We start from the raw sequence: 27,245 nt of genomic DNA on the forward strand, positions 1-27,245 counted from the left end.
TTCTGACTTCTGGGAACTTTGGAGTGTGTGTTTACTTGATTCTAGGAGGTCAGGGAATCATGGATCTGGGAGGATGGGTTGATTATGTTAAGAGTTCTTTTTTCCAGGGTTATTGCGGGTTTCCTCTTCTTTTTGGCGAGCTAGAAAGCATCTAATGTAATGCTGAAGCACCTACAAATACTTTTGTTTGTCTTTTGTCCTTATGTGGCCTGCAGTATGATATTCGACAGAAGGCTTTGAAGCTCACGGCAAACAGTATGTATGGCTGCCTGGGATTTTCCTACAGCAGATTTTATGCCAAACCACTGGCTGCTTTGGTGACATACAAAGGAAGGGAGGTAAATGGCATAACCGTCCCATATCTAAAAATGAGAGTATTGTAAACTAAACATGTTATGGGGTAGGAGAGCCAAAAAGTTTATTGCCTAGTTATACAGCTTCAAGTATCCCTTTCTTAGGACAAATTTGAGACAGATATGCTTTTTAAGTAAGGATTCATTCATTCGTACATTTTGTGTGCGTGTGTGTATTTATTTATTGAGCATCCGCTGTGTGCCATGGATTATTCTAGGTACTGCGGATAGAGTGTTGAGCAAGACGTAAAAAGTCCCTGCATCGTGAGGCTCACATTCTGCCTAGGGCAGGGGGTGTAGAGGGGCTTGGGGTGGGGAGAGCGTCATTCGGGAAAACAGAGTCTAAATAAGTGAATAAACAAATACAAAACATAAGAGAATATGATAGAAGTAATGCTGTGCAGATAAGTAAACAGGGTGGAGGGCTAAACAATGTTAAGATGGCTGGCTAGTTTAGCTTGGTCAGGGAAAGCTTCTTTAGGAGCTAACATGAATGAGAACTAAGCGACATAAGGGAGCTAGTTTTTTTTTTTTTGCAGGTATATTAGGTTGGAGTGTGAGGGAAAAGAAGAAATCAAGGAGGATGCCTCCATTTTTGTCTTCTAGCTGGTTAGCTAGTAGAACCATTTATTAAGAAGGAGAAATCTGAGGGAGAAACATTAAGTTTTATCTTGGATGTGTTACCTTTGAGGCTTGTAATAGATCTGTAGGCATGTTAAGTAGGCAGCTGGATGTATCAGTTCAAGTCCCCAGTGTCAGGAATATATCGGGACTGGAGTTATAGATTGAGGGTAATTGGTTTTAGAAACATGGGCCAGATACCAAACAGATTTGAGGTACTGTCCCTTTGTAAACACTAAAAGCTTCATTTGCTTTAGCACCACGTGCATGGCGTTTCCTTAGTTTGTAAAAGAACAGTTATGTTAAATATTATATTTCATTTAACTCCAGTAAAATACTGATTTCTGTCAGTGGATTTAAGACTACTCGGTCTTACGGAGGTAGTGGTTATGGGCAGAATGCTCATGCTGGGAGCGTGGACTCAGAGTACTCTTAGAGTAGAGTTCGGCACACTACGGCCCATGGGCCCAATCCAGCCCGCCACCTATTTTTATAAGTAAACTTTTATTGACACACAGTCATACTCATTCGTTGAAGTATCATCTATAGCTGCTTTTGCAAGTACAGCGGCAAAGTTGAGTAGTCAAGGTGGAGACTTGCATGACCTGCAAAGCCTAAAATATTTACTATCTGGCCCTTTTCAGAAAAAAAAAAATGCTAACCCCTGCTTAGAGTCTAGATCAGGACTGTCTAATAGCACTCTGAGGTGATGAAAACGTTCTCCATCTGCAATACCCAGTGCAATAGCCGCAAGCCCCAAGTGGCTAGTGAGCACCTGATGGCTGGCTGACGAAGTGGATTTTGAGTTTTATTTAATGATAATTAAAATAAATTTAACCTCACATACCCACATGTGGCTAGTGGCTGCTGTATTGGACAGTGCAGATCTAGCTGGCATGAAACGAACAGGATATTGAGAGGTGCTCTTCTTTTGGGAGCCCGCTTTCACTCCGCTGAGGGCACAGTGAGGAAGGACACTTGTTTTGGACACCAGCATTATGCGAGAAGCTTTCAGATGCATTATTTCCTTAAGACCCCATAAGAATCAATCGATAGAGGCAAGAGTGTTCCAATTTTGCAGATGACGAAGCTAATAAACTGAAAGAGGTGAAGTGTAACAAGTGACTTTTTTGGATGGGAATCCAGCTCTTCCTGACTGTAAGGCTTTTGCTACATGGGGGTTGTCTGCTCCATCTCAGGATGGCTCTCCTGTTGCTTTATATTCTGCCTCTTATTCCTAGAAGAACGTTTTTTTTGATACTCATCTCAAGACATAGGCCTTTTTTTTTTTTTTTTTTTTGCGGTACGCGTGCCCCTCACCGCTGTGGCCTCTCCTGTCGCGGAGCACAGGCTCCGGACGCGCAGGCCCAGCGGCCATGGCCCACGGGTCCAGCCGCTCCGCGGCACGTGGGATCCTCCCGGACCGGGGCACGAACCTGCGTTGCCTGCATTGGCAGGTGGACCCCCAACCACTGCGCCACCAGGGAAGCCCGACATAGGCCTTTTTTACTTGAGAAGATACAGGTGTTTTAGGGGCTCATTGAAGTGAGGAAAGGATGTTTTCAGTTTCTTTGGCCAAGTTTACTTTAAAATTATTTAAATTTTATTTCTCTGTATGTATCCAGTGGCTTCTGATAGAATACCGTCTTGTTTTTGTATTAGGAAGTGCACTCACTATGCCCCAGCTGGGTGATAATACATGGGTTGACTATTGAGATTGGATCAAGGTTACTCTTAAGTTTCTCATGAGAGGCAGTAGTTGACAATTTACTCCCTTGGAGAGTGCCTCTTGCTGTTGAGAAATCCCTGTTGTTACATTTTCTGCATTGGCTCAGAAATCCACAAGCTTAAAAGGGCACTGTTGATAATGATAAGCCCCAAATTTGTCCAATAATCTCCCCCAACTCCCCTAATCCATTGTACTTTAACGGCAATATTTTTGTTTAGCTCGATTTTTAATGGGGAATTTAAACTCAATTTTTATTTTTCTCTTATTTAAAATATAACAACAAATCTTTCTAAACTATTTTAAAAAAACCCTACTCTTCCCACTAAAAACCAAAGAACCTCAGACAAATCTAGAAATAATCATATGTGATTTAAGTTCTTGGCTTCTGCTTCCCTTTGTCTCTTTCCCCTTTGCTCCTTCCCACAAATAAAAAATACAACGGTGGGAAATGGGCCTTTAAAGTAATGTGAGGTTAATGAGAAATAATCATTACACAGTTGCTTCCTGGAAATCTTATTCTAGAAGAGGATTCAAAGCCACGTACAGAAATTATTTCCTATAATAAAAATGATTGTAACGTATTGATGATAATTATTAGCACTGGCGGATGGAAGTATTTTATGTGATAATCTGTCTTTGGGTTTACTGTTTTTTTCCGTACGTACTATTAGGTCTTTGTGAGTTCAAGCATCTCTTGATTATTAGAGGTAGGAGGAGCGAAGTGTAAAATGAGAGTCAGTTTGCCAAGCTTTTGGAATATCTTTGTAACTTATTGAACTTATCTTTTTTGTACTAAGAGTAGACCAAGTAATATAGTAACCTGAAAATCCTAGAAGTTGATTGCTTTTAAAGTCCTTGTGGGATAAATTAGATTAAGGTTCAATTGGAAATTAATGAGAAGGAAACCTGGTAGCATGTTGTCTGAAAAAGATTATAAAATTTTGCACTTGAATATAGATTAATACACAGTCTGGGGAGGCCTTAACCCCCCCCCCCCCCCGCCCTTTTTATTTTTAAGTCTGTTTTGTGTGTGCTCAGTTTGTTGGAATCATGCAGGTTTGGCTCTGGTGACCTAATAATTTCTGTAATCAAATGTATTATGGCTGCTAGAGTACTCAGAGTAATTACTAATTGTACTTTTAAAAACAGGTTTATAATAAAAATGCTAATAGTTGTGTCAAATGGACATCAATATTGTCTTTTCCCAGGTGTGATCTTTCACACTTAAACTCTTCTATGATTTTTAATTGCTCGGTGGTAGAGGAATTAGTTAATGGTTAAAGAATTGTATGAGGGACCTCATGGTGTGCAGGTTATTTAAAAATAATGAACTCAATGTTTCCAGAGAAGTAATATGGAAACCTAGTTGACAGATAACTCGAAAGTGAGTCTATATAAATACCATCTGTATTTGTGTTTATTCTCAATGTATGTGTAGGGAGACATAAAAAAGATACTGAGCAAGTTGGTAGCAGTAAGTGGACATATATTTTAAATCACAGAGAAAACAGACTAGGTAGTCAAGTGACTGGTGTGGTAATTGAACTGATTTTTCACTAGATGGCGATAGACACCCTGAGATCATTAATCAATTAAGGGTTTTATTTTGTGAACAATAGTGAAAGCCATTTAGTGACACAGATCTGTCCAAATTTTTGAGTTTTATTAATTTTGAAATTACTAAAGGAAGGACCAAAGGATTGTAATAGTGTATTTAGTGTTTTAAATAGTGAGTCTTTGAATAAAAAGTTTTATTGATAAGAACAATCATTTTATGTATCATAGCAAGCTAATTCTTCTATCAGAGAGCTCAATTCACACTTCTGGCCATGGGGCTACAATCCATGACTCCCTTGGTCACAGTATCAGGCTAATCTAAAGAGAACTGAAATGATTTTGATGTGTAATTTTGCCTCTTTGAATTTGTTGGGGTTTTTTTGAGGGATTTAAAACTTACTCTATACTTATAAGCATACTCATTGCATAATCCTTAGTGTAATGGTAATATTTGTCTTCATGGAATAATTACTACTTACTGACACTGGTATTGTCTTATTTCTGCACTCTGTTATTTCTGTGCCCTTGAGAAAATGATTTTTGGTCTGGATTTCTGATTGCACTTTAAAGTGAATGCATGCTCTAATGTTTGGGTGTAGAGCCCATGCTTTTTCATTTTCTCACCCAGTAGGCTAAAGTGAGTCTTTGCCAGCCTGCTTGCCAATCAGTTGTAGACTGCCTAGCTTTCAATTGTGTTTGGAGCTGAAATTTGTGCATTTAGAAAATGTGTCCAAATCATTGCATGAAAACATTGCAGTCAAGCCCAGGGCAAGCCTTCCTGGGAGTCTCTTGGCCATGTGCTAGCACCTGTCAGGAGCCCTTCAGAATGGCCCTGGGATGGAGGGCTGTAGCCTTTGTTGATGTCAGCGGCAAAAGAGAATGAGTGAATATACAGAATCTTACAATTGAGTGCTAAAGGAGACTTTCAACTTTATCTAGAAATAAGCAAAAATTTCACTTTTCCAATCTTTTTTCTTAAAAAAGCCTAGTTTTAAAAAATTAAATGCAATAAAATATTGTAGAGACAGCTAAAGACCCTTTCCTCCCCACCGTCACTCATTTTTTTCTTTTCTTCTTCCAAGGTAACTGCTCCCTCCGGGTTGGTTTTGTCCTTTTTGCCCAGGGATTTTTGCTTTTACAACAAATACGTGTACCTATACACATGGTGCCTTACAAGTTTTTACCATTTATGTGTCATGCTATCATATTTTTTGCAGTTTGCCAAAAGAAAATTATGGGAAAATCCCTACTCTGTATACCAATTTTTAAGTATGTCCATGTTGATACATTTTTAGACTTGATTTATTCATGTTACCTATTGTGTAATATTTCAGTGAATAAATACAGCACAGGATCTTTTTTATTCTCCCATTGGCCATCTTTTTAGCTTTCCTCAGTTTCACTTCTTTTACTTTTTTGCTGTTGCGAATGGTGCTATAGTAGACAGTGCCACATGTGTGAGAGTTTCTCTAGCGTATTACTAAGAGTGGAGTTTGCACATCTGCAAGCGGTATGACATGTTATTGGTAGGAGCAGTCATTTAATTTATCATAGCGAGTTAATTCTTTCAAATAGCTAAATTCATATTTATGGCCATGGGACTACAATACATGACTCGCTCAGTCACAGAATCAGAGGTTAATTTAAAAACAGTTGGGAATAATTTTGATATACAATTTTACCTTTTTGAATTTGTTGTTTATTTTTCTACTGAGGGATTTTTAGACTTCTTAGATACTTGTAAACATGCTTGTTGCATCATCCTTAGTGTTCCACACCTTTGCCAGCATTTGTTATTATCAGAATTAAAATTTTTTGCCAGTCTCGTGAGTGTGAAGTGGTATCTCATTGTGATTTTAATTTGCATTTCCCCAAGTATTAGTTAAGGTGAGCATCCTTTCATGTGTTTTAACTCTTCAGTTTTCTTTTTTTCAGTGTGATTTGCCTGTGCGCATATAGGTTCTATTTCGCTGGGTTGTATGTCTCTTAGTATTTCTTCTTAGTTATTCAAAGGCTAGTTCTTTTTCAGTCGTTTTTGTTGCAGATATCTTTTAGTCTGTGACTTATCTTTTTAACTTTATTTGTGGTCTTTTCTTGTGCAGAAGTTTTTAAATTTATTGTCAAATATTTGGTTTTTTCCCCCTTGTACACTGTGTTGTTTTTTTTCTTAAGAAACCTTTCCCTCCTTCAGTGACATAGACATTCTCTCTTATTTCCTTCTAAAAGTTGCAAGCTTTGGCTTTTCTTATTCAGGTCTTAAACCCTTCTGGGAATTATTTTTAGGGATCGTATAAGTTAGGGATCTAACTCTATTTGTCTTTTTGCTTCCTGTGGAGTTGTTGAACCTATTCTTCTATTCCAGGGGTCGAGAACCTAGAAATCCAGGGCTAACTCCTGTCCACTGCTTGTTTTGTGTAAATAAAATTTTGTTGGGACACAGCCACACCCACTTGTTTATGGCTGCACTTGTGTTCTGTTACAATGGCAGAATTGATTAGTGCCCAGAGAGCCTGAATGACCTGCAAAGCCTAAAATATGTACTTTCTGGCCCTTTACAGAAAAAAATTGGTGGACCTCTGGTCTAAAAGAGAGTCACGTATAATAGAAAAGTCACTTTCGTTTCTAACAGCATCAGTCACAGTGGGTGAAAGTAGAGGAAAGTACACTCAAGGTAGTAAGAAGGAAGGAAAGCAATCTTTCGGACATCTAAAAAAACATAGATTTTCAAGTTTTATCTGTTTATATTGTCATATGAGAACTTCTCATAGAAGCAGAGCGAATGTCTGTGACTCCTCAAGTTGTATGTGACATTTTATGTGTCTGTGCATGTGTGTGCTTTTTTGGGGAAAAGGGTGCATAGCATTTAAGAGATTCTCAAAGGGCACCATGATGCAAAAATGCTAAAGAACTGGTGGTTCTTATATTTCTTCATTTCTGCCCTCGTAGGTTGAGGGGACACTTTAGTCTTAAAAACGTATGATTTTGTTACCTAAAACATGGCAGTATAAAGAATTTTCTTGCCAGACCAGACTCATGGAAACCGTGTGGGTGGTAGGAGGGGAAGAGTTCTGTCTCCAGGATTTAATAGCCACCATTAAGACTACTTTTAACTTCAGCTGACCTACTAACATTTTGATTTTTTTTTAGTATAAGAAGATAATTTCTCTTAAGGCTGAAAGTGAAGGTTTAATATATTTTGACAGAATATATTTTACGTTAAAAAAAGCAATATCCTTTTTCAGTGGTTACAGATTACTTACCACTTTGAAGTTGTTTACATTATAATATTCTAAGCCAGAGAAACTTTAAATTCCGTTTTTATTGTTGTATTTCAGGGATGTTTGGGTTCTAAATTCTTGGCAGTTCTTCATACTATTCAACTTTATTAATTCATATCTACTAATTCAGAATTGGTGGTAATTCAGATGTAATGAGTTGAAATTCTTCATAGTACAAATTAATAGCAAATTTAGAGCCGAGGTTCTTTTTATATACCTTTAACTTCTATAGAAACACCTGTTTTCTGTCAAGTAAGTGGCATCTTAACTGCAGATTATTTATATGGGTGAACTTTTACTAATTAACATCTATATTTGCTTGTCCCTTTGTCTGTATCGTTTCTGAAATTGGTGAAAGTAATGTTGGTAAATATAAAGCTAAGAAGAGGAAACACCTTGGAGATACCCTATGGAAGGCCAGTTCAAATTATGATAAATTAGACCTTCAATAATTTGAGAGAAATGCAATGACAAAAAAATTTCAAGTATATAGAATAATCTATACTGTATGAACACAGTATTGCACTCTATAAATAAGTGGGTTACATTTAGGCCTGGTTTGAATTTATGTACTACTTGAACACACATAATATTTCTTTCAAAATGGCTAAAACTTTAGACTTTCAAAAAGAAATTCAGAAGAACGTTATCCCTCTCAGTGTTTGGAAACTATCCCCTCCAAGATGCCTGGACATCTGCCTTCGTGTGCTCTTTGGGTTTTGAACGTTGCAATGTATAGGTTTAGGAGCAAACAGGCGGTTGATGTTAGAGGTAGCTGGGAAGAGGGAGACAGGGTCAAGTCCTGCCTGTGAACCGGGCTGGGTCTGTGAGCAAGTCTTTTGTCAGAAAGAAGTGCCTCGCACCCGTCCTCACATGTACCTCCTGGGTGTCAGCGGCGGTGACAGGTGGTCCTGGGGCTGTGGGGGCTGGCCTCCCTTGTCTTCAGAATGTCATGGTTTATTTCATTAAAGAAGGTGGAATTTCCTTATTCTCAGTCTAAATTAGGGTCTTTTAAAAACCCACATGTTGGTAGTTTTACACCTAGATTTCATAATGGGTCTGTAAAAAACTAGTATGAATACTTAAAATTTTTCTCTGAATTGACCAAAAAAGGAAAGAAAAGAAAAGCCTGCAGCCTCAAATTGTTTCTATATTCTCCAGTCTCTACTTGCGTTTGGTTTGTCGGGGATCACCATGTCTGTATTTTGATGACCCCCACCCCAGCACCTAGCCCCGTGCCCCACAGAGTGTGTGCTAGTTTGCTGTGACTCTGGGATCATGCTGGTCTAGTAGTTTCTGCAGTTATAGATGGGTGGGTGTGGAGGAGATGCATTTTGTGATATAGGATCTTGATATTTAAGCCTTATTTGAGTTTATAAGAATGGCCTGGATACTCAGAATAAGAAAAAGGCTACTTTATACGTTTTTACTGGGCCACTCTCATTTGAGAAGGCAGGGATGGTATTTTTGCCCCGACATTTTGCCCATTTAATTACTGAACCCACTGGGAGTGTGACTGAGGATGAGGAGATAAATACTATAGGACTAACTTTGTGTCGGCGCCGCTGATCTCTGCTCAGATTGAGTTTCATTACTCTGACTTGAATCACAGAAACTGAGGCCTGGAAACCTCTTCCTTCTTCCCCACCCCTCGCCACAGTGAGTGATTTTCTGTTAACCCAAACTCATTCCTCTTTCTACATATGTGAACATTTTCTATAAACCTGTTTTGGTGTATGTTTCTTTTTCACGAGCCGCGTGTTATTTGCCAGGTGTTCTACAGCTCATTGCTTTGGCAGTGAACCAAGATGACAGAGCAGTAATGATTTCGAAAGTGCCATTCCCTCCTTGTTAAGACACAAAAAGAAAAGTGTGAAGTTATTAACCACTATTCACCAGTGGCACAGAAACTGGCGTAAGGTTTAATTGTCTGGATCCACAGTCAGTCTGCCTAGGTAATTTCCTGGACAATGCTACTCTTAAGGAAAGGGGAAAATATCCTATAACTTTATTTTTTTTCCTCCCATGTCCACCCCCCTTCACAGATTGTGGATACAGATGGTTTGTAGAGAAAGGATCACTGCAAGCCAAAAATATTGATCTTTTCTCCAGATTTTCCTTTCCTCATCCACCCAGGTAGTAGATTTATGGGTGATGTGGTTGCACTCGGCAACCTTGCAGATTTCCCCATCCCCCAAATGGATCAGCCGCCCCAGCGTTTGAGTCTGATGATGTACAAGATGTCACCGCACCATCTCCTGGCTTCAGCCATGCCAGGGACACTCCGTGTTAATTGGAAGAACCTGCTTTCGGCAGCCTGCGCCGTCTGGTGGCTTGTGTGTGCTCTTCCCAGCAGTACAGTCAGGCCCTTCAGAGACAAATCCATCTCAAATTTAAAAACAGAACAAGCTGATTGGGTTTATTATGGCTCAGGACTGGTTAACTGAGAGCAGACTAATAGAATTAGTGCCTTCTGTTTGCGTTTCATCATTTCGGTAGGCAGCATGAGCCTGTGTCAATTTGCCATATCATAAATACGGTGTGAAATTACAGTGAGCCGAGTTTGGTAAGTTGTGGGAGTTTTGGAAGGCGGGGAGAAGGATGGCTTTATGTATGTGTGTATGTGCTAAGAAGCTGTTTGATTTTAAGCCAGAGATTCCTGAGCCCTGTAGTCATTGCTTTAGAGATTTTGTACATACTTTGAAATTTAGTGCCAGTGTCGGGTTGTACAGCTGTCCTTGTCTCCTTTTTATTATTAATTTTGGTGGGTGAATGGGCTGGTGTCACTTGTACACTTGAATGTATTAGAGTCTCAGAATTTAAATTTTTTCTTTGAGGGTTCCCTCCCTCGTTTAAAAAGCGAAATGCCATAGAATGTAACTGAAGCCAATCTCTACTTGCATTTTTAAAAGAACAACAGAGCATGAGGGATTTCCAGAAATGACTTGAGTGTGGTGTTTGGGATTACTAATTGCTCTTTTCAGGTTTGGGTTTTGTTTTCTATTACCTATTTTTATTGCCTTTGTTGTTTTACATTTAAGAAAAGATTTGTTCTTTTGAGGCTAGTGATGAGAGTGTTTGCCTCAGGGCTAAGAGTTGAGTGGGGATGGGAGTGGAGCAAAGATATTAGGTTTCTGTCATAATTTGGAGTGTCAGACATTTGGCTATATTTGTTTCAGGGGCTTTTCACCCCTGCTGACTTAGCCACAGACTATATTTTCAGCCCTGTGCAGGAGGGTGGTGTGCCTTCCGCAGGCAGGGAGGAGGGTTGAGGAGGGAGCACTTGGGGAAAAGAATAAGCTCATGGGCTATTAATAATGTGCATTGTTCATAAGGCCACGTGTAATACTTCCGTGCACTGGCCAACAGGGTAGGGTGTATGTTCTATTCAAGTTGGATTGCATGGCCTGATGCGATGGACAGCTGATCATTGAATCACACGAAAGATCCAGATATTTCTTCTTTAATCATGTCCTGACAGGGCAGAAAAAAATAACTTGTTTTCAGAAGCTTGGCTTAGAGCAGGTGAATATATTTAATTCAATTACTGATTCTTGCCTCATAGCTGGAAATTCTTCCAGTAATATTTGCTGAGTCTGTCCCATGGAGGGAAATGGAGACAGATGACATTGCTTGTGACCTGTAGGCTTGAGATGAAAGCCTAGGTAATGATTCCAGTAAAACTAGTGCTAGAGCTCAGGAGGCCAAACTCATGATTCCTTAGTAGTAAGCAAGACAAAGGATCTGCGGTAGGTGCAAACCCACGCGGAAAAGCCTGAATATGTGCTGGAGGAAGCCTGGACTGGAAATACGGGCGCCATGCTCACTGCGTGTTTGCTTTGTTTGGCTTTGAGCAAGTCGGTCCCTGTGAGCCTCTGTGTTTTCATGTGCCAGAGCGTGCTAGTTGACGATGGCTACTGCCCTGTCCCCCAGTTACAAAGCACCTTAACCTAGGAAAGCCTGGGCACCACGGTTTCTTGTCACAATGCAGAGGAAGGCGCCAAACCCCTACCAGCTGTTGGGCCTGGTGCTGGTGTGTTGGGGATACAGTGATAAATTTAAATGTTCAACGATCTTGTCCTCATGGGGTTTTCATTCTGGTTGGGGAGAGCCATTAAGCAAATTGTCCAGTGAATAATCATGCCGACCCAGGAGAAAATAAGAGCTAAGAAAAGGAATGGGAGTTTCTGAGTGCTGCTAACAAAGGCCCTCTGAAGAATCAAAGCTCCCAGACTGAAGAATCAGAGGTTTCCTGAGCATGTGACACTTGAGCTGAGATCAGAAAAGTGTGTGCTGGATGCTGGAGTTAACAAGCTAAAGAATTACAGGGATCAGCATTCCAGGGTGACGGATGCCTTGTGCAGAGGTCCTGTGGTGGGTGGAAGCATTGTGTGGTCAAGGAACTGAGGGAAGGCTGCTGTAGCCTGGACGTAGAGAGGAAGCGGGGAGTGATGGGAGGCGAGTCTGGAGAGGACAGGGTCACACCATGTGGGCCTTGCCGGCCATGTTGAGCAGGGGGTGGACATTAGCAGGTCCTTCGTGCGGTGGAGGGATTGGCTCCCGTTTGCATTTTGAGACCATCTCTCTGGCTGAGTGGATTGGAAGGGTCAGCGTGGATGAGGGAAACTAGTTAGTAGGCTCTTATTCAGGTATTCCAGGCAAGCAATGGTGGTAGCTTGGCTGGCGTGATGGCAGCTGGGAGAGGGAGAAGGTGCAGATATGAGAGAGATGTGAGAGAAGAAAAACCAGTAGAACCTGGTGGCAGCTTGGATATTGGGCTTAGGATGGGGAAAGTATCCAGGACAACTTCAGGATAGCTCCTGGCCTTCTGAGTTGCGCAGGCTGATGGATGGCAAGCCTTTCACTGAGGTGAGGAGTGTTGGAAGATGCCTGGGTTTGGGGCCAGGGGAGGGAAGGATGAGCAGTCTGATGTTGGACATGTTAATTTTGAGGTGGCACGATGCGATATAAATTTGGGCGTCATTGGCGAATTGACGTAAATTAAAACATGGACATGGATGGGATTACTTTGGGAGAGGAGAGAGTAGAAAGAGAAGTGGGTGTAGGAAGGACGCTGTCTTACGGATCCCCAGTGTGGAATGGCTTGGAGGAGGCCACCACAGAAGGAGAAAAGCAGGAACACAAGGTGTCGTGGGAGCCAGGGAAGAGTGTCTCAGGGAGGTGGTGGGTGACTGTCAGCAAGAGACACAGGTGATAGCTTTGAAAATTTGGGGGACACTGAGGTGATCATTGACTTCAGCTGGTGCTGTATGCGTGCAGCGGTGGCGGCGACCAGAATTGCTGTGGTTAGATATTTTAATTCTCCCCAGTTCATAGATTAGGGATGTGAGACCCAGAGAAGTAGCTTGTGAAATGCCTCAACTAAGTGGCAGCCCTGGAATCCAGGGCTACGCCTGGGGGTCCCACACTCCCTGCTCTCCCCACCCTGCCTGCCGCCTCCAGCCCCCCCTGCCCCCCAGCTTCCCAGGTACGCGCAGCCTGGCTGGTTATATAACCTCTCTGAGCCTCAGCTTCCTCATTTTTAGTCATGGTAATTCCCCAGCAACGTTGTTGGGAGAATGAACTGAGATGGTGTGTGTTAATGCTTCGATTCAGCGTTTGATACATAATAAGCGCTCAGTAAACGTGACCTGAAAATCTAACACCTTAGCAGCGGTGGCTGCCCTCCAGACCCATTCTTACCTTGTCTGCATTTTTCTCTCACTTGAATGCCTAAACGTCTACTCTTATAAGACCAATCTGTCGGCTGTTTGCCAAATTATTTTCTATTTTGTGTTTTTACTTGTTGTTTCTTCTGCTTTTTGTGCCTTTGTCCACCCACATCACTGGTTTCTGCTCTTTCAGTCTTTCTGAAAACTCACTTCCCCTGAGTGATCTAACCTGACCTTCCTCACTCTTTAACTTAATGACCTCAGCTGATCCTTACATTTACTCTTAAGAGTTTGATGTTCACGAGTTTAAGTTTTTTCGTTTATTTTTACTAAGTAGATTCAGGAGCCTGGAGTGTTTTATCATGTCCTTCAGTAACATCTAGTAGTGGACCCTAAGTGGCAAACACCAGCCATTTTTATAATATTTAAGAAATAGTTGTCTTTCCTATCACTTCTTAGCCCAGTCCTAAGATGCAGTTAGTTTTAAGTCCTGCCAACCTTACCTTCAGTATACCCAGATTCATCCGTTTCTCCCCATTGGCACTTCCACCCTGTCTCCTAGTTCAGACCGCACCGTCTCTGGCCAGGATCACCGCAGCAGCCTCCCGTTGGTGTTTCCCTTCCACTCTTGCCTTTGATCAGTTCTCCACACAGCAGGTGATCTGTATTTTTTACGTGTGATTGCATCATGTCCTTTCCAGTGGCTTCCATCTCAGTTCACCATGGCCTCCCAGGTCCTCCATGGGTCGCTTCACCTCTCCGGTCACCTTCCCTGCTAATGACCCCCTGCACTCCCCACCCCAGCTTTGCTGCAGCCCCCTGGGGCTACGTTTTCTTTGAGTTGCGCACACATGTTCACTTCTGTCCCTCTGCAGAGCCCTCATGCTCTGGGTGCCACTGCCTGGAATGCTTCTCCCCAGCTTGGTGCAAGTTTGTGTTTTCCTCTCTCCTCTGGTCTTGGCTTATATGGCACCTTCTTGGTCCTCTGCCTAAATTGGTCCATTCACCCCACTTCCTTCTCTCATTTTTAAATTAAAAAAAATTGTTTTTCTTTTTTCCCATTAATTTTTATAGAGTAAAGTAACATATTCGTGTAGCCATCTCCCAGAACTAATACATGTTAAGATTTTCTTATAATTGCTTCAGCTTTTCTTTAAATGAAAGCCTTACAGATAGTCAGCATCCTCTGCGTGCCTCCCCTTCTCTCGTCTCCTCTTTACCTCTCCACAGGCAGCTGCTTTTGTGAAGCTGATATGTAGCTTTCCATTTGGTATGCTTTTCTTACCTTTGAAATGTACCCACTTAACTTATGTAAATGACGTGTCATATTTGAGTTTGCAACTTGCTTTTTTCTCTCAACGTTTATATTTTTGAAGTATATCCATGTTGATACATATAGATCTAATCATTCATTTGAACTGCTCTGTAGTATTCCATCATATGAATATTCTGCAATTTATTTTTCCATTTCCCTAGTGATGGTCATTTAGGTTGTTGTCGGTATTTCACTATTACGGAAAGTAGACATTTGTGTACTTGTCTCTTTGTACATGTGTGCGAGTTTCTCTGTCGTGTTCTTTTCTTGCTCAGCACCCTATTTTGCTCCCATTTTGCTACTCATCATTTTGTACTAACTGGACAAACATCTGTTTGCATGCTCACATTCATCTTCCTTATTAGACTGTGAGCCCCATTTAAGGTAGGGGGTTTGTTTTACTCACCTCTATACACACAGCACCTCATATGGACCTTGGCATGTAGTAAATACTTGGTTGGTATTTGTTGTATTAATTCAGCTACTTGCTTTCCATTTGGCTTTTTCTTTTTTTTTTTATAATTTTATTTATTTTGGTTGTGCCAGGTCTTAGCTGTGGCAGGCAGGCTCCTTAGTTGTGGCTCGCCAGCTCCTTTAGTTGCAGCCGGTAGACTCCTTAGTTGCGGCTCGTGGGCTCCTCAGTTGCAGCACGCATGTGGGATCTAGTTCCCTGACCAGGGATCGAACCCATGTCCCCTGCATTGGGGGGGTAGGTTATTAACCACTGCGCCACCAGGAAAGTCCCTCCATCTGTCTTGTATGCTTCATCTCTAGTTTTTGATCATCGGTTTTAGACTTTTGAAGAAAAGTGAAGACTGATGAAATGAACTGCCAAATCCCATGGGTAATGAGTGCAGGTGATGAGGTAAATCCGGTGTGCAAGGGAGCTGAGGAGAAACAAAGCTTTAAATCACTTGCTTTGAACTAAACCTATTTTCATCTTAAAATGTGGAGGTGAACAGCGATTTGGAGCCACATGGGCTCATTTTGGTTATTAAAGGAGGTGGGTTGATCAGCTGAGGTCTCCTTCCATATCTGTAGCATTTATTATAGAATTTTGCAGAGGTAAGGGGATTTTGTATTTATATTCTAAAATCATTTTATTTGAAAATTAGAAAATAAAGAACTATCCACCTGTTGCTATTTATTTTTGGAATGGACTTTTGGTATGCATAGGAGACAGAGGCCACAGATAAAGAGACGCAAGAGGAAATCGGACTGTTGACCTTCAGATTTTTTTTTTTAAGTCTCATTTTTATTAGGCTCCACAAATCAGTGCATGTGTTCTCTGCTTTGCTTTTCGAAACTGTTAAGTGTTCCCTTACCATCACAGACTTTACATTTAACTATTTGATACTCACATACCGAATTCACACATAGAGAAGGAAGACCAGTTCATGGGATCAAACAGATTTATCTGTACCCCTCTGCTATTCTTTTTTTTTTACACCTTTATTAGAATATAATTGCTTTACAATGGTGTGTTAGTTTCTGCTTTATAACAAGGTGAATCAGCTGTACATATACATATATCTCTTCCCTCTTGTGTCTCCCTCCCACCTTCCCTATCCCACCCCTCTAGGTGGTCACAAAGCACCAAGCTGCTCTCTCTGTGCTATGCAGCTGCTTCCCACTAGCTAGCTATTTTACATTTGGTAGTGTATATATGTCCATGCCACTCTCTCACTTCGTCCCAGCTTACCCTTCCCCCTCCCCGTGTCCTCAAGTCCATTCTCTACATCTGTGTCTTTATTCCTGTCCTGCCCCAAGGTTCTTCAGAACCATTTTTTTTAAGATTCCATATATATGTGTTAGCATACAGTATTTGTTTTTCTCTTTCTGACTTACTTCATTCTGTATGACAGACTCTAGGTTCATCCACCTCACTACAAATAACTCAATTTCATTTCTTTTTATGGCTGAGTAATATTCCATTGTATATATGTACCACACTTTCTTTATCCATTCATCTGCTGATGGACACTTAGGTTGCTTCCATGCCCTGGCTATTGTAAATAGAGCTGCGATGAACATTGGGGTGCATGTGTCTTTTTGAATTATGGCTTTCTCAGGGTATATGCCCAGTAGTGGGATTGCTGGATCATATGGTCGTTCTATTTTTAGTTTTTTAAGGAACCTCCATACTGTTCTCCATAGTGGCTGTATCAATTTACATTCTCACCAACGGTGCAAGAGGGTTCCCTTTTCTCCACACCCTCTCCAGCATTTATTGTTTGTAGATTTTTTGATGATGGCCATTCTGACTGGTGTGAGGTGATACCACATTGTAGTTTTGATTTGCGTTTCTCTAATGATTAGTGACGTTGAGTATCCTTTCATGTGTTTGTTGGCAATCTGTATTTCTTCTTCGGAGAAATGTCTATTTAGGTCGTCTGCCCATTTTTGGATTGGGTTGGGTTTTTTATATTGAGCTGCTTGTAACTTTTGGAGATTAATCCTTTGTCAGTTGCTTCATTTGCAAATATTTTCGCCCATTCTGAGGGTTGTCTTTTTTATGGTTTCCTTTGCTATGCAAAGGCTTTTAAGTTTCACTAGGTCCCAGTTGTTTATTTTTGTTTTTATTTCTATTTCTCTAAGAGGTGGGTCAAAAAGGATCTTGCTGTGATGTATGTCATAGAGTGTTCTGCCTATGTTTTCCTCTAAGAATTTGATAGTGTCTGGCCTTACATTTAGGTCTTTAATCCATTTTGAGTGTATTTTTGTGTATGGTGTTAGGGAGTGTTCTAATTTCATTCTTTTACATGTAGCTGTCCAGTTTTCCCAGCACCACTTACTGAAGAGGCTGTCTTTTCTCCATTATATATTCTTGCCTCCTTTCTCAAAAATACAGTGACCATATGTGCATGGGTATATCTCTGGGCTTCCTGTTCCATTGATCTATATTTCTGTTTTTGTGCCAGTACCATACTGTCTTGATTACTGTAGCTTTGTAGTATAGTCTGAAGTCTGGGAGTCTGATTCCTCCAGCTCCGTTTTTCTTTCTCAAGATTGCTTTGGCTATTCGGGGTCTGTTGCATTTCCATACAAATTGTGGAATTTTTTGTTCTAGTTCTGTGAAAAATGCCATTGGTAGTTTGATAGGGATTACATTGAACCTGTAGATTGCTTTGGGTAGTATAGTCATTTTCACAATGTTGATTCTTCCAATCCAAGAACATGGTATATCTCTCCATGTGTTTAGGTCATCTTTAATTTTTTTCATCAGCGTCTTATAGTTTCCTGAATACAGGTCTTTTGTCTCCTTAGGTAGGTTTTTTCTTAGGTATTTTATTCTTTTTGTTGCAGTGGTAAATGGGAGTCTTTCCTTAATTTCTCTTTCAGATTTTTCATCATTAGTGTATAGGAATGCAGGAGATTTCTGTGCATTAACTGTATATCCTGCTACTTTACCAAATTCATTGATTAGCTCTAGTAGTTTTCTGGTAGCATCTTTAGGATGCTCAATGTATAGTATCATGTCATTTGCAAACAGTGACAGCTTTACTTCTTTTCCAATTTGGATTCCTTTTATTTCTTTTTCTTCTCTGATTGCTGTGGTTAAAACTTCTAAAACTGTGTTGAATAATAGTGGTGGGAGTGGACAACCTTGTCTTGTTCCTGATCCTGTAGGAAATGGTTTCAGTTTTTCACCATTAGAATGATGTTGGCTGTGGGTTTGTCATATATGGCCTTTATTATGTTGAGGTAAGTTCCCTCTATGCCTACTTTCTGGAGGGTTTTTATCATAAATGGTGTTGAATTTTGTCAGAAGCTTTTTCTGCATCTATTGAGATGCTCATATGGTTTTTCTCCTTCAGTTTGTTAGTATGTTTTATCACATGGGTTGATTTACGTATATTGAAGAATCCTTGCATTCCTGGGATAAACCCCACTTGTTCATGGTGTATGATCCTTTTAATGTGCTGTTGGATTCTGTTTGCTAGTATTTTGTTGAGGATTTTTGCATCTATGTTCATCAGTGATACTGGCCTGTAGTTTTCTTTCTTTGTGGCATCTTTGTCTGGTTTTGGTATCAGGGTGATGGTGGCCTCATAGAATGAGTAGGAGAGTGTTCCTCTCTCTGCTATATTTTGGAAGAGTTTGAGAAGGATAGGTGTTAGCTCTTCTCTAAATGTTTGATAGAATTCACCTGTGAAGCCATCTGGTCCTGGGCTTTTGTTTGTTGGAAGATTTTTTTTTTTTTTTTTTTTTTTTGGCGGTACACGGCCTCTCACTGTTGTGGCCTCTCCCTCTGCGGAGCACAGGCTCCGGACGCGCAGGCCCGGCGGCCATGGCCCACAGGCCCAGCCGCTCCGTGGCATGCGGGATCCTCCCGGACCGGGGCACGAACCCGTGTCCCCTGCATCGGCAGGCGGACTCCCAACCACTGCGCCACCAGGGAAGCCCTGTTGGAAGATTTTTAATCACAGTCTCAATTTCAGTGCTTGTGATTGGTCTGTTTATATTTTCTATTTCTTCCTGGTTCAGTCTTGGAAGGTTGTGCTTTTGTAAGAATTTGACCGTTTCTTCCAGGTTGTCCATTTTATTGGCATATAGTTGCTTGTAGTAATTTCTCATGATCTTTTCTATTTCTGCAGTGTCATTTGTTACTTCTCCTTTTTCATTTCTAATTCTATTGAGTCTTCTCCCTTTTTTTCCTTGATGAGTCTGGCTAATGGTTTATCAATTTTGTTTATCTTCTCAAAGAACCAGCTTTTAGTTTTATTGATCTTTGCTATTGTCTCCTTTATTTCTTTTTCATTTATTTCTGATCTGATCTTTATGATTTCTTTCCTTCTGCTAACTTTGGGGTTTTTTTGTTCTTTCTCTAATTGCTTTAGGTGTAAGGTTAGGTTGTTTCTTTGAGATGTTTCTTGTTTCTTGAGGTAGGGTTGTATTACTATAAACTTCCCTCTTAGAACTGCTTTTGCTGTATCCCATAGGTTTTGGGCCGTCGTGTTTTCATTGTCATTTGTTTCTAGGTATTTTTTGATTTCCTCTTTTATTTCTTCATTGATCTCTTGGTTATTAAGTAGTGTATTGTTTAGCCTCCATGTGTTTGTATTTTTTTACATATTTTTTCTCTGTAATTGATATCTACTCTCGTAGCATTGTGGTGGGAAAAGACATTTGGTACAATTTCAATTTTCTTAAATTTACCAAAGCTTGATTTTTGACCCAATGTATGATCTATCCTGGAGAATGTTCCATGAGCATTTGAGAAGAAAATGTATTCTCTTCTTTTGGATAGAATATCCTATAACGATCAATTAAGTCCATCTTGTTTAATGTATCACTTAAAACTTGTGTTTCCTTATTATTTTCATTTTGGGTGATCTGTCCATTGGTGAAAGTGGGGTGCTAAAGTCCCCTACTATGAGTGTGTTACTGTCGATTTCCCCTTTTATGGCTGTTAGCATTTGTTTTATGTATTGAGGTGCTCCTATGTTGGGTGCATAAATATTTACGATTGTTCTATCTTCTTCTTGGATTGATCCCTTGATCATTATGTAGTGTCTTTCCTTGTCTCTTGTAATAGTCTTTTTTTTAAAGTCTATTTTGTCTGATATGAGAATTGCTACTCCAGCTTTCTTTTGATTTCCATTTGCATGGAATATCTTTTTCCATCCCCTCACTTTCAGTCTGTATGTGTCCCTAAGTCTGAAGTGGGTCTCTTGTAGACAGCATATATACAGGTCTTTTTTTTGTATTCATTAAGCCAGTCTGTGTCTTTTGGTGGGAGCATTTAATCCATTTACATGTCAAGTAATTATGGATATGTATGTTCCTATTCCCATTTTCTTAATTGTTTTGGGTTTGTTACTGTAGGTCTTTTCCGTCTCTTGTATTTCTTGCCTAGAGAAGTCCCTTTAGCATTTGTTGTAAAGCTCGTTTGGGGGTGCTGAATTCTCTTAGCTTTTGCTTGTGTGCAAAGGTTAATTTCTCCATTGACTCTGAATGAGATCCTTGCTGTGTAGAGTAGTCTTGGTTGTAGGTTTTTCCCTTTCATCACTTTAAATATATCTTGCCACTCCCTTCTGGCTTGCAGAGTTTCTCCTGAAAGATCAGCTGTTAACCTTATGGGGATTCTCTTGTATGTTATTTGTTTCTTTTCCCTTGTTGCTTTTAGTATGTTTTCTTTGTATTTAATTTTTGATAGTTTGATTAATATGTGTCTTGGCGTGTTTCTCCTTGGATTTTTCTTGTATGCGACTCTCTGTGCTTCCTGGACTTGATTGACTATTTCCTTTCCCATATTAGGGAAGTTTTCAACTATAATCTCTTGAAATAATTTCTCAGTCCCTTTCTTTTTTTTTTATTGTTTTTGTTTTGTTTTTTTTTTGCAGTACGCGGACCTCTCACTGCTGTGGCCTCTCCCGTTGCGGAGCACAGGCTCCGGATGTGCAGGCTCAGCGGCCGCGACTCACAGGCCCAGCCGCTCCGCGGCATGTGGGATTCTCCCGGACCGGGGCATGAGCCCGCGTCCCGTGCATTGGCAGGCGGACTCTCAACCGCTGCGCCACCAGGGAAGCCCCTTAGTCCCTTTCTTTTTCTCTTCTTCTTCTGGGACCCTTATAATTCGAATGTTGGTGTATATAATGTTGTCCCAGAGGTCTCTGAAACTGTCCTCAATTCTTTTCATTTTTTTTTCCTTTATTTTGCTCTGCGGTAGTTATTTTGACTATTTTATCTTCCAGGTCCCTTATCTGTTCTTCTGCCTCAGTTATTCTGCTATGGATTCCTTCTAGAGAATTTTTAATTTCATTTATTGTGTTGTTCATCATTGTTTGTTTGCTCTTTAGTTCTTCTAGGTCCTTGTTAAACGTTTCTTGTATTTTCTCCATTCTGTTTCCAAGATTTTGGATCATCTTTACTATCATTACTCTGAATTCTTTTTCAGGTAGACTGCCTATTTCCTCTTCATTTGTTTGGTCTGGTGGGTTTTTACCTTGCTCCTTCATCTGCTGTGTGTTCTTCTGTCTTCTCATTTTGCTTATTATCTTACTGTGTTTGGGGTCTCCTTTTCGCAGGCTGCAGGTTCGTAGTTCCTGTTGTTTTTGGTGTCTGTGCCCAGTGGCTAAGGTTGGTTCAGTGGGTTGTGTAGGCTTCCTGGTGGAGGGGACTAATGCCTGTGTTCTGGTGGATGAGGCTGGATCTTGTCTTTCTGGTGGGAAGGTCCACGTGTGGTGGTGTGTTTTGGGGTGTCTGTGGACTTATTATGATTTTAGGGCGCCTCTCTGCTAATGGGTGGGGTTGTGTTCCTGTCTTGCTAGTTGTTTGGCATAGGATGTCCCGCACTGTAGCTTGCTGGTCGTTGAGTGGAGCTCAGTCTTGGTGTTGAGATGGAGATCTCTGGGAGATTTTCGCCGTTTGATATTACGTGGAGCTGGGAGGTCTCTGGTGGACCAGTGTCGTGAACTCGGCTTGCCTACCTCGGAGGCACAGGGCTGACTCCCGGCAAGAGCACCAAGACCCTGCTGGTCCCCCGGCCGTGGCCCCGCGATGGGCGGCTGCGGCTTGGTGCGCAGTCGGCTCGGCATGGGGCTCGGGGCACTGGGCACAGGCTCAGTGGCACCGGGGGCGCGATCCCCACATCCCACGGGTGCCGCCACTGCCGCCATCTTGGCTCCGCACCCGTCTGCTATTCTTAAAATGGAGATCGATGCTATAATCACATCTTGGGCCTCATTTTCAGTACAGGGCATCTTGTTTTGTCCTCTAGGAGCCTGTGCAAACCATTCGCTGATAAATTGAATCACCGAAGATTATGCTTGGAGACATTTCTTAGAGGGAGAAATAATACAGCTGTAGTTCAGTGCTATGCTAATGCCTTCTAATTTTTTCTTTTTCACTTTAGAGTATGTTGGTCGTCCCCTCCCCCACTCAGTTCATTGTGGCACACATGACTGGCCCTTGACTTAGGTTGGGTAACAGTTACTATGAACTTCCAAAGAGATTGGGATCTGGTCTGACTTTTCCCTCTGTATTTAACCAGTAAAAATTAGACACACCATTCAATTAGGGATAATAATAATAGCTAAGCTGTACTAAGCATTTAATGCTTCCTAGACACTGTTCTAAGCAGTTTATGCTAACAGCAAAGCCCTACTACAACATATAAGCTGAATTTTAAAAAATGTTTTTTCCGGTTATGTGAAGTGTAGGAGTCATGTTATGAGTTTTATGAAAAATAGTGTTTTTCAATTTGTTTTCTAGTTACTGTGTGGGGGGGGGGTGGCATGGAGGAGAAAATGTTTTCACTTATTAGGTGTTTAGAAATGTACTGAACTGGGAAAATCGAAATGTTCCTGAGCTGGTTCTTTCCTAACCTCCCTTGCTGCTCATGCAGCCTCTGGATTCAGGCTTTAGTCCGCTCCTGTAAATGACAGCTGCGTGGACGAGGCAGGTTAGCAAGGGGGTTTAGGCCATGATCTCTGTTTTATAAGCCGGGAGAAATGAAAGATGGAGATTGTCAGTAACTCGCCTAAGACCACAGGGCTGGTGAATCACAGAGCCATGATTTAAGTCCGGGCTATCCAGTTGTTCTAACTGCCTCCAGCATACATTGCCTGTGTTTTTTGAGAGCATGTCTATGCAACAGGTATCACGAGGTGGGAGAAAATAGGGTTCTATCTTCACCGTGCTGGGAGCCATTTTTGTTTGAGGGGATGTGTGCCAGTTTGCATGTATCATGCTGGTTTGGTTAATATTTGCTGCCATTTTATAGATTTTCCAAGAGCGTTGATTCCCTTTTTACCTCCTCAGTCTTTTCACACCAGCGATAAAGGAATTTGATTGGTCATAATTAATGAGGCCCTAAGAATGGAATTGTTAAGGAAGCGGATTGGGTGATGAAACAAGGGTAGACTCGGGTGGGGAGGAGTACTCCCTTCTGCCCTGTGTGTTTTGCGGCATACATGGCGGTGCTGCAGTCCCCCACAGCTGAAACCGGGGTGGCTCTGGAGTATGTCTGCATAGCTTGTCTGTGGCACTCACTGCCTGTTACAGTGGTGAAGGTCGAAGTGTGTTTGCCATAAGCAGAATAAACAAACAGATCCAGAAAATGTATTCAGTAATCTTTGCTTGGTGAGCAGAAGCTAGTGGTTGTTTAAAACAAATGAAGGGGATAAAAACTCCCCTAACTTTTATTTACCAGTCAGATTGCAAAGGGAAAAAATAGCCTATTTTTAGACTGAGGCTCCAATTATGCTAAGCCTTGAAGATAATGAAACAGTCTGACACAAAAGAGTGTGGTGACGCAAGTTTGTGTGGTGAAATTCCAAGGCATTCACTGACTTTTTAGGATTCTGCACAGTGAATATTAAGCTCCTAAAGTGTTTGTTGCCCGGAAACAGTGCTTTATTCTTTTACATGCAATGTAATGAAGTGAACCTGTGTTGTAATTTGTTTCTTGCGAGGAAGGGGAGAATTAGCACAGACCATCTATCTCTGCATCCTATCCTTGGCCTCTTGTGTGTCCCTTTTGTTTGCTCAAGCCACCACATCACGCTGTTACTAATACAGAACACTTCCTCCTGCTTTAGTCACTCTCAGTTTTTCTTCATGTTCTACACCATGAGGGTTTCCAGTATTCAGTTAATTTTATATTGTAGATTTGGCAGAATGCGGAGCGCCACCCGCCCCCCCCCCCACCGCCGCTCTTTCTTCATTCTGCATAAGAATTACCCTTAGCTTTTTCTGGTCCTTGTCTCTCAATCCTATCAGGTGACATCTTTCCTTGGAGCTAATTACTTTGGGGGATTTAAGTGAAGTGTGCGCTGGCCCAGGGCTTCAGTGGCTGGGTAATGGAAGTTGGCTGTTGGTGCTCTCCAGTCTCATGTTGCCTTTCCATTTACAGGTTTGGTAATATGCTTCTGGGTTTTCATTCTGCTGCCTGTAGTTGTCTTCCTGAAAATGAAGCTGGGGTGCTCAATGCTCATGTGATGGAAAGTATAAAGCTTCCTTCCAAGGCAACATATTTCCTTACTCCCTGAGCCCTGCTATAGCTTAGATCCTAAGGCATCTACTTCTGGAGTCAGGAGCTCGGCCATCTTCCATTTAGCCTCAGTTTTCTTTTTCAAAGCGGTCGTTGTAAGAGCTAAGTGTGGGAAGGCAGAAGGAGAGACCTATCAAACCTAAGAAGTCAAAGCGGCCAGCTCCTGGCATTGGTGGTTTATGGAAGGCTTTGATGAAGTGGGGAGGGAATGGGCTGTGAAGGGGATAAAGAGCTGCTCATTAGATTCAGACTGAAGTGCATTGGTGTGACTGACCTGCGGAATAGCTGGAAACATAAAATAGCAATCAGGTGATTGATAAGGACAGCCTGGTTGGAAGAAGTGGAAGCTAGGAAATATCTCTGGCTGGATGCCTGCTATCCACATACGGTACTTTTACTGTATTTCATTTAATCTCCCGCAGTCCTGTGGGTAGGGGATCTTATCCCTTTTCACAAATGAAGAAGAAATCTCGAAGGGATTAAGGAAATTGCCAAGGTCTCTTTACTTGTAAGTGGCTAAAATGAATATGGCTTCTTACATCCATGCCACTCTTCTGAAATACAGGAAACACAGACACCAACAGTATTTATCTTCTTATGCTTGGTAAGTAAAATACTGGGTGGTCCAATTGCTGAAAAGGCTATAATAGGTTTTTTGTTACTATATTTCAATAGAGAGCTCTTTCTTAAAACTGTAAATGGGTCAAATTCAGTTCAGTTATCTGGCCTTCTGTGTGCCAGGCACAGTATTGAGTCCTGGGGATACAGGGATACAGGGGTCCCTGATTGTAGTCTGAGTTGAGAGGGTAGAGGGAAAGGAAAGACATTGACCTGTAATTGAATTCTATACCATATGAATAAGGTACATTTAAGGAAGGGAGGAAAGATGCTTATTGCCTGGGGTTAGAGGATGATACCCATGTCCATAGAATAATTCCTACTCTCAGTTCCGTTGATTCTTTGGTGATTGCCAAGATTTGCCCAGAGAGGTATGGCATGCTGTTTTTGTAAGAGTGAAGCCCAAGAGCAACCATATGATGTTGTCACATCCTTGGGGACCTTCTTTCCTAGCTAGAGGTCTAGATTCATGAGGTTAATGAAGGTTTTGTTTTCGGTGAGTGAAGGGTCTTCCATTTCTACAGCCATTAAACTTTGTTTTCTTAATTTTGAATTCTCCTCAGCTCCACCTCTCCTCATCCCCTTCTCTGACCAGAAAGGGCAGAGGGCTTTCTAATTCCAGCTCAGCACATAACTGGCACTCAACAAAGATTTTTTTTGCCACAGGGCAGCAGAACTTGAAATCTTCCTGTGATTCATTCATATTAACCTTTTGGAATGGAGCTAGAAGGGGATTAGTTTTGTTGGATAAAAAGCTGCCTCCTCACCTTCAACAAGAATAACAAAGATTATGGATAAATCATTAGTATAAATTAAAGCCCAAGATAAGCAAAAAAATATTTCAAAATTTAAGTGTTCGTTTATAAATTCCATCTCCCAGCCAGATGCAGTACATCTCAGCTCAGAATGCTGAAGGGTACTTGTAATTCCTAGCACCGTGCCTCACCCTTGATATACACTTGATGAAGAATAATTCGATATGAAATGGCTATTGGTAATCTCTGAGGAATCTTGGATAATAGGTGTTCTGGCATCTGCCCAGCTTGGAGACCACCTCCCCTTCCTGGAACAAACTGATCTTTCAGGTTGTTTTGGTACAATAAGATGGGGATTGTAGGGAGGAAGTCGAGAATCAAAGCTCAGTCAGAATGTTTCGCATGTTCTCCATGCTGTAGTAAACATGGTATAAGCAGTACTTGGACATTGCCCTGGGCCTGGAGGTGGGATTCTTTAGCACCTCATACAGTATAAGGTGGAGAACCTTTCAGTGCTTCTTTCAGGGTCGAAATAGCAGGGTCTTCGAGTCATAACTCTTGTAATTTGGGATGCAAATTACATATAACTTTGTCAGGATTTTCTTGAGGTTTTCATTCTAGAAGACCAAAGACAGCAAGTGTTGATTCTGTTTCCTGAAGGGTGAACTCTAGAAAATTTTAGCTTTTTATGAGCACAATTTTAGAAAAAAATGCTAAGCAGCTTTCTTCAGTATATTACAGCAGTCACCAAGGCTCAGTATTGGTTCACCAAGATCCAGTAGTGTTGTTAATTTTGTTTTTCCTTTTAGGCTTAATATTGATATTAGGTTGAACCACTTGAAAGTGCTAATTTTGAAAGTCGAAGCAGTTGAATATCAACAGTTGTTTTGTTTTTTTGTTTTGTTTTGTTTTTTTCCCTGGCTGCTCTGTGATGCATGCGGGATCTTAGTTTCCCCGACCAGGGGTTGAACCTGTGCCCCTCTGCAGTGGAAGCTCTGGGTCTTAACCACTGGACCGCCAGGGAAGTTCCAACAGTTTTGTATTCTAATAGTTTTTATTGCGTTTTTTTCTGATTATAAAATTAATACATGTGCATTATAGCATACTTAGAAAATATAGAAGAATAGAGGAAAATAAAATTTATTCATAAGCTAACAGCCTATTTTTATGCATATCTTTCCATCTTTCCCTATATGATCACAAGGATGCCTTTTTTTTTTTTTTTTTTTTTTTTTTTGCACTACGCGGGCCTCTCACTGTTGTGGCCTCTCCCGTTGCGGAGCACAGGCTCCGGGCGCGCAGGCTCAGCAGCCATGGCTCACGGGCCCAGCCGCTCCGCGGCATGTGGGA

At 41.2% G+C, this 27,245-nt stretch overlaps 1 protein-coding gene across 1 annotated transcript in view; it reads left to right on the forward strand.

Annotated features, from left to right (window-relative positions):
• The window catches only part of POLA1 (DNA polymerase alpha 1, catalytic subunit), a 303,995-nt gene that overhangs the window by 66,697 nt on the left and 210,053 nt on the right, over nt 1-27,245 (forward strand). Inside the window, exon 26 of the mRNA XM_082864756.1 lies at nt 216-338. Within this exon, the coding sequence (XP_082720882.1) occupies nt 216-338 (123 nt within the window). The remainder of the gene's footprint in view (nt 1-215; nt 339-27,245) is intronic.

The sequence above is a fragment of the Leucopleurus acutus genome, assembly GCF_964270905.1.
Source record: "Leucopleurus acutus genome assembly, chromosome: X".
Lineage (NCBI taxonomy): Eukaryota > Metazoa > Chordata > Mammalia > Artiodactyla > Delphinidae > Leucopleurus > Leucopleurus acutus.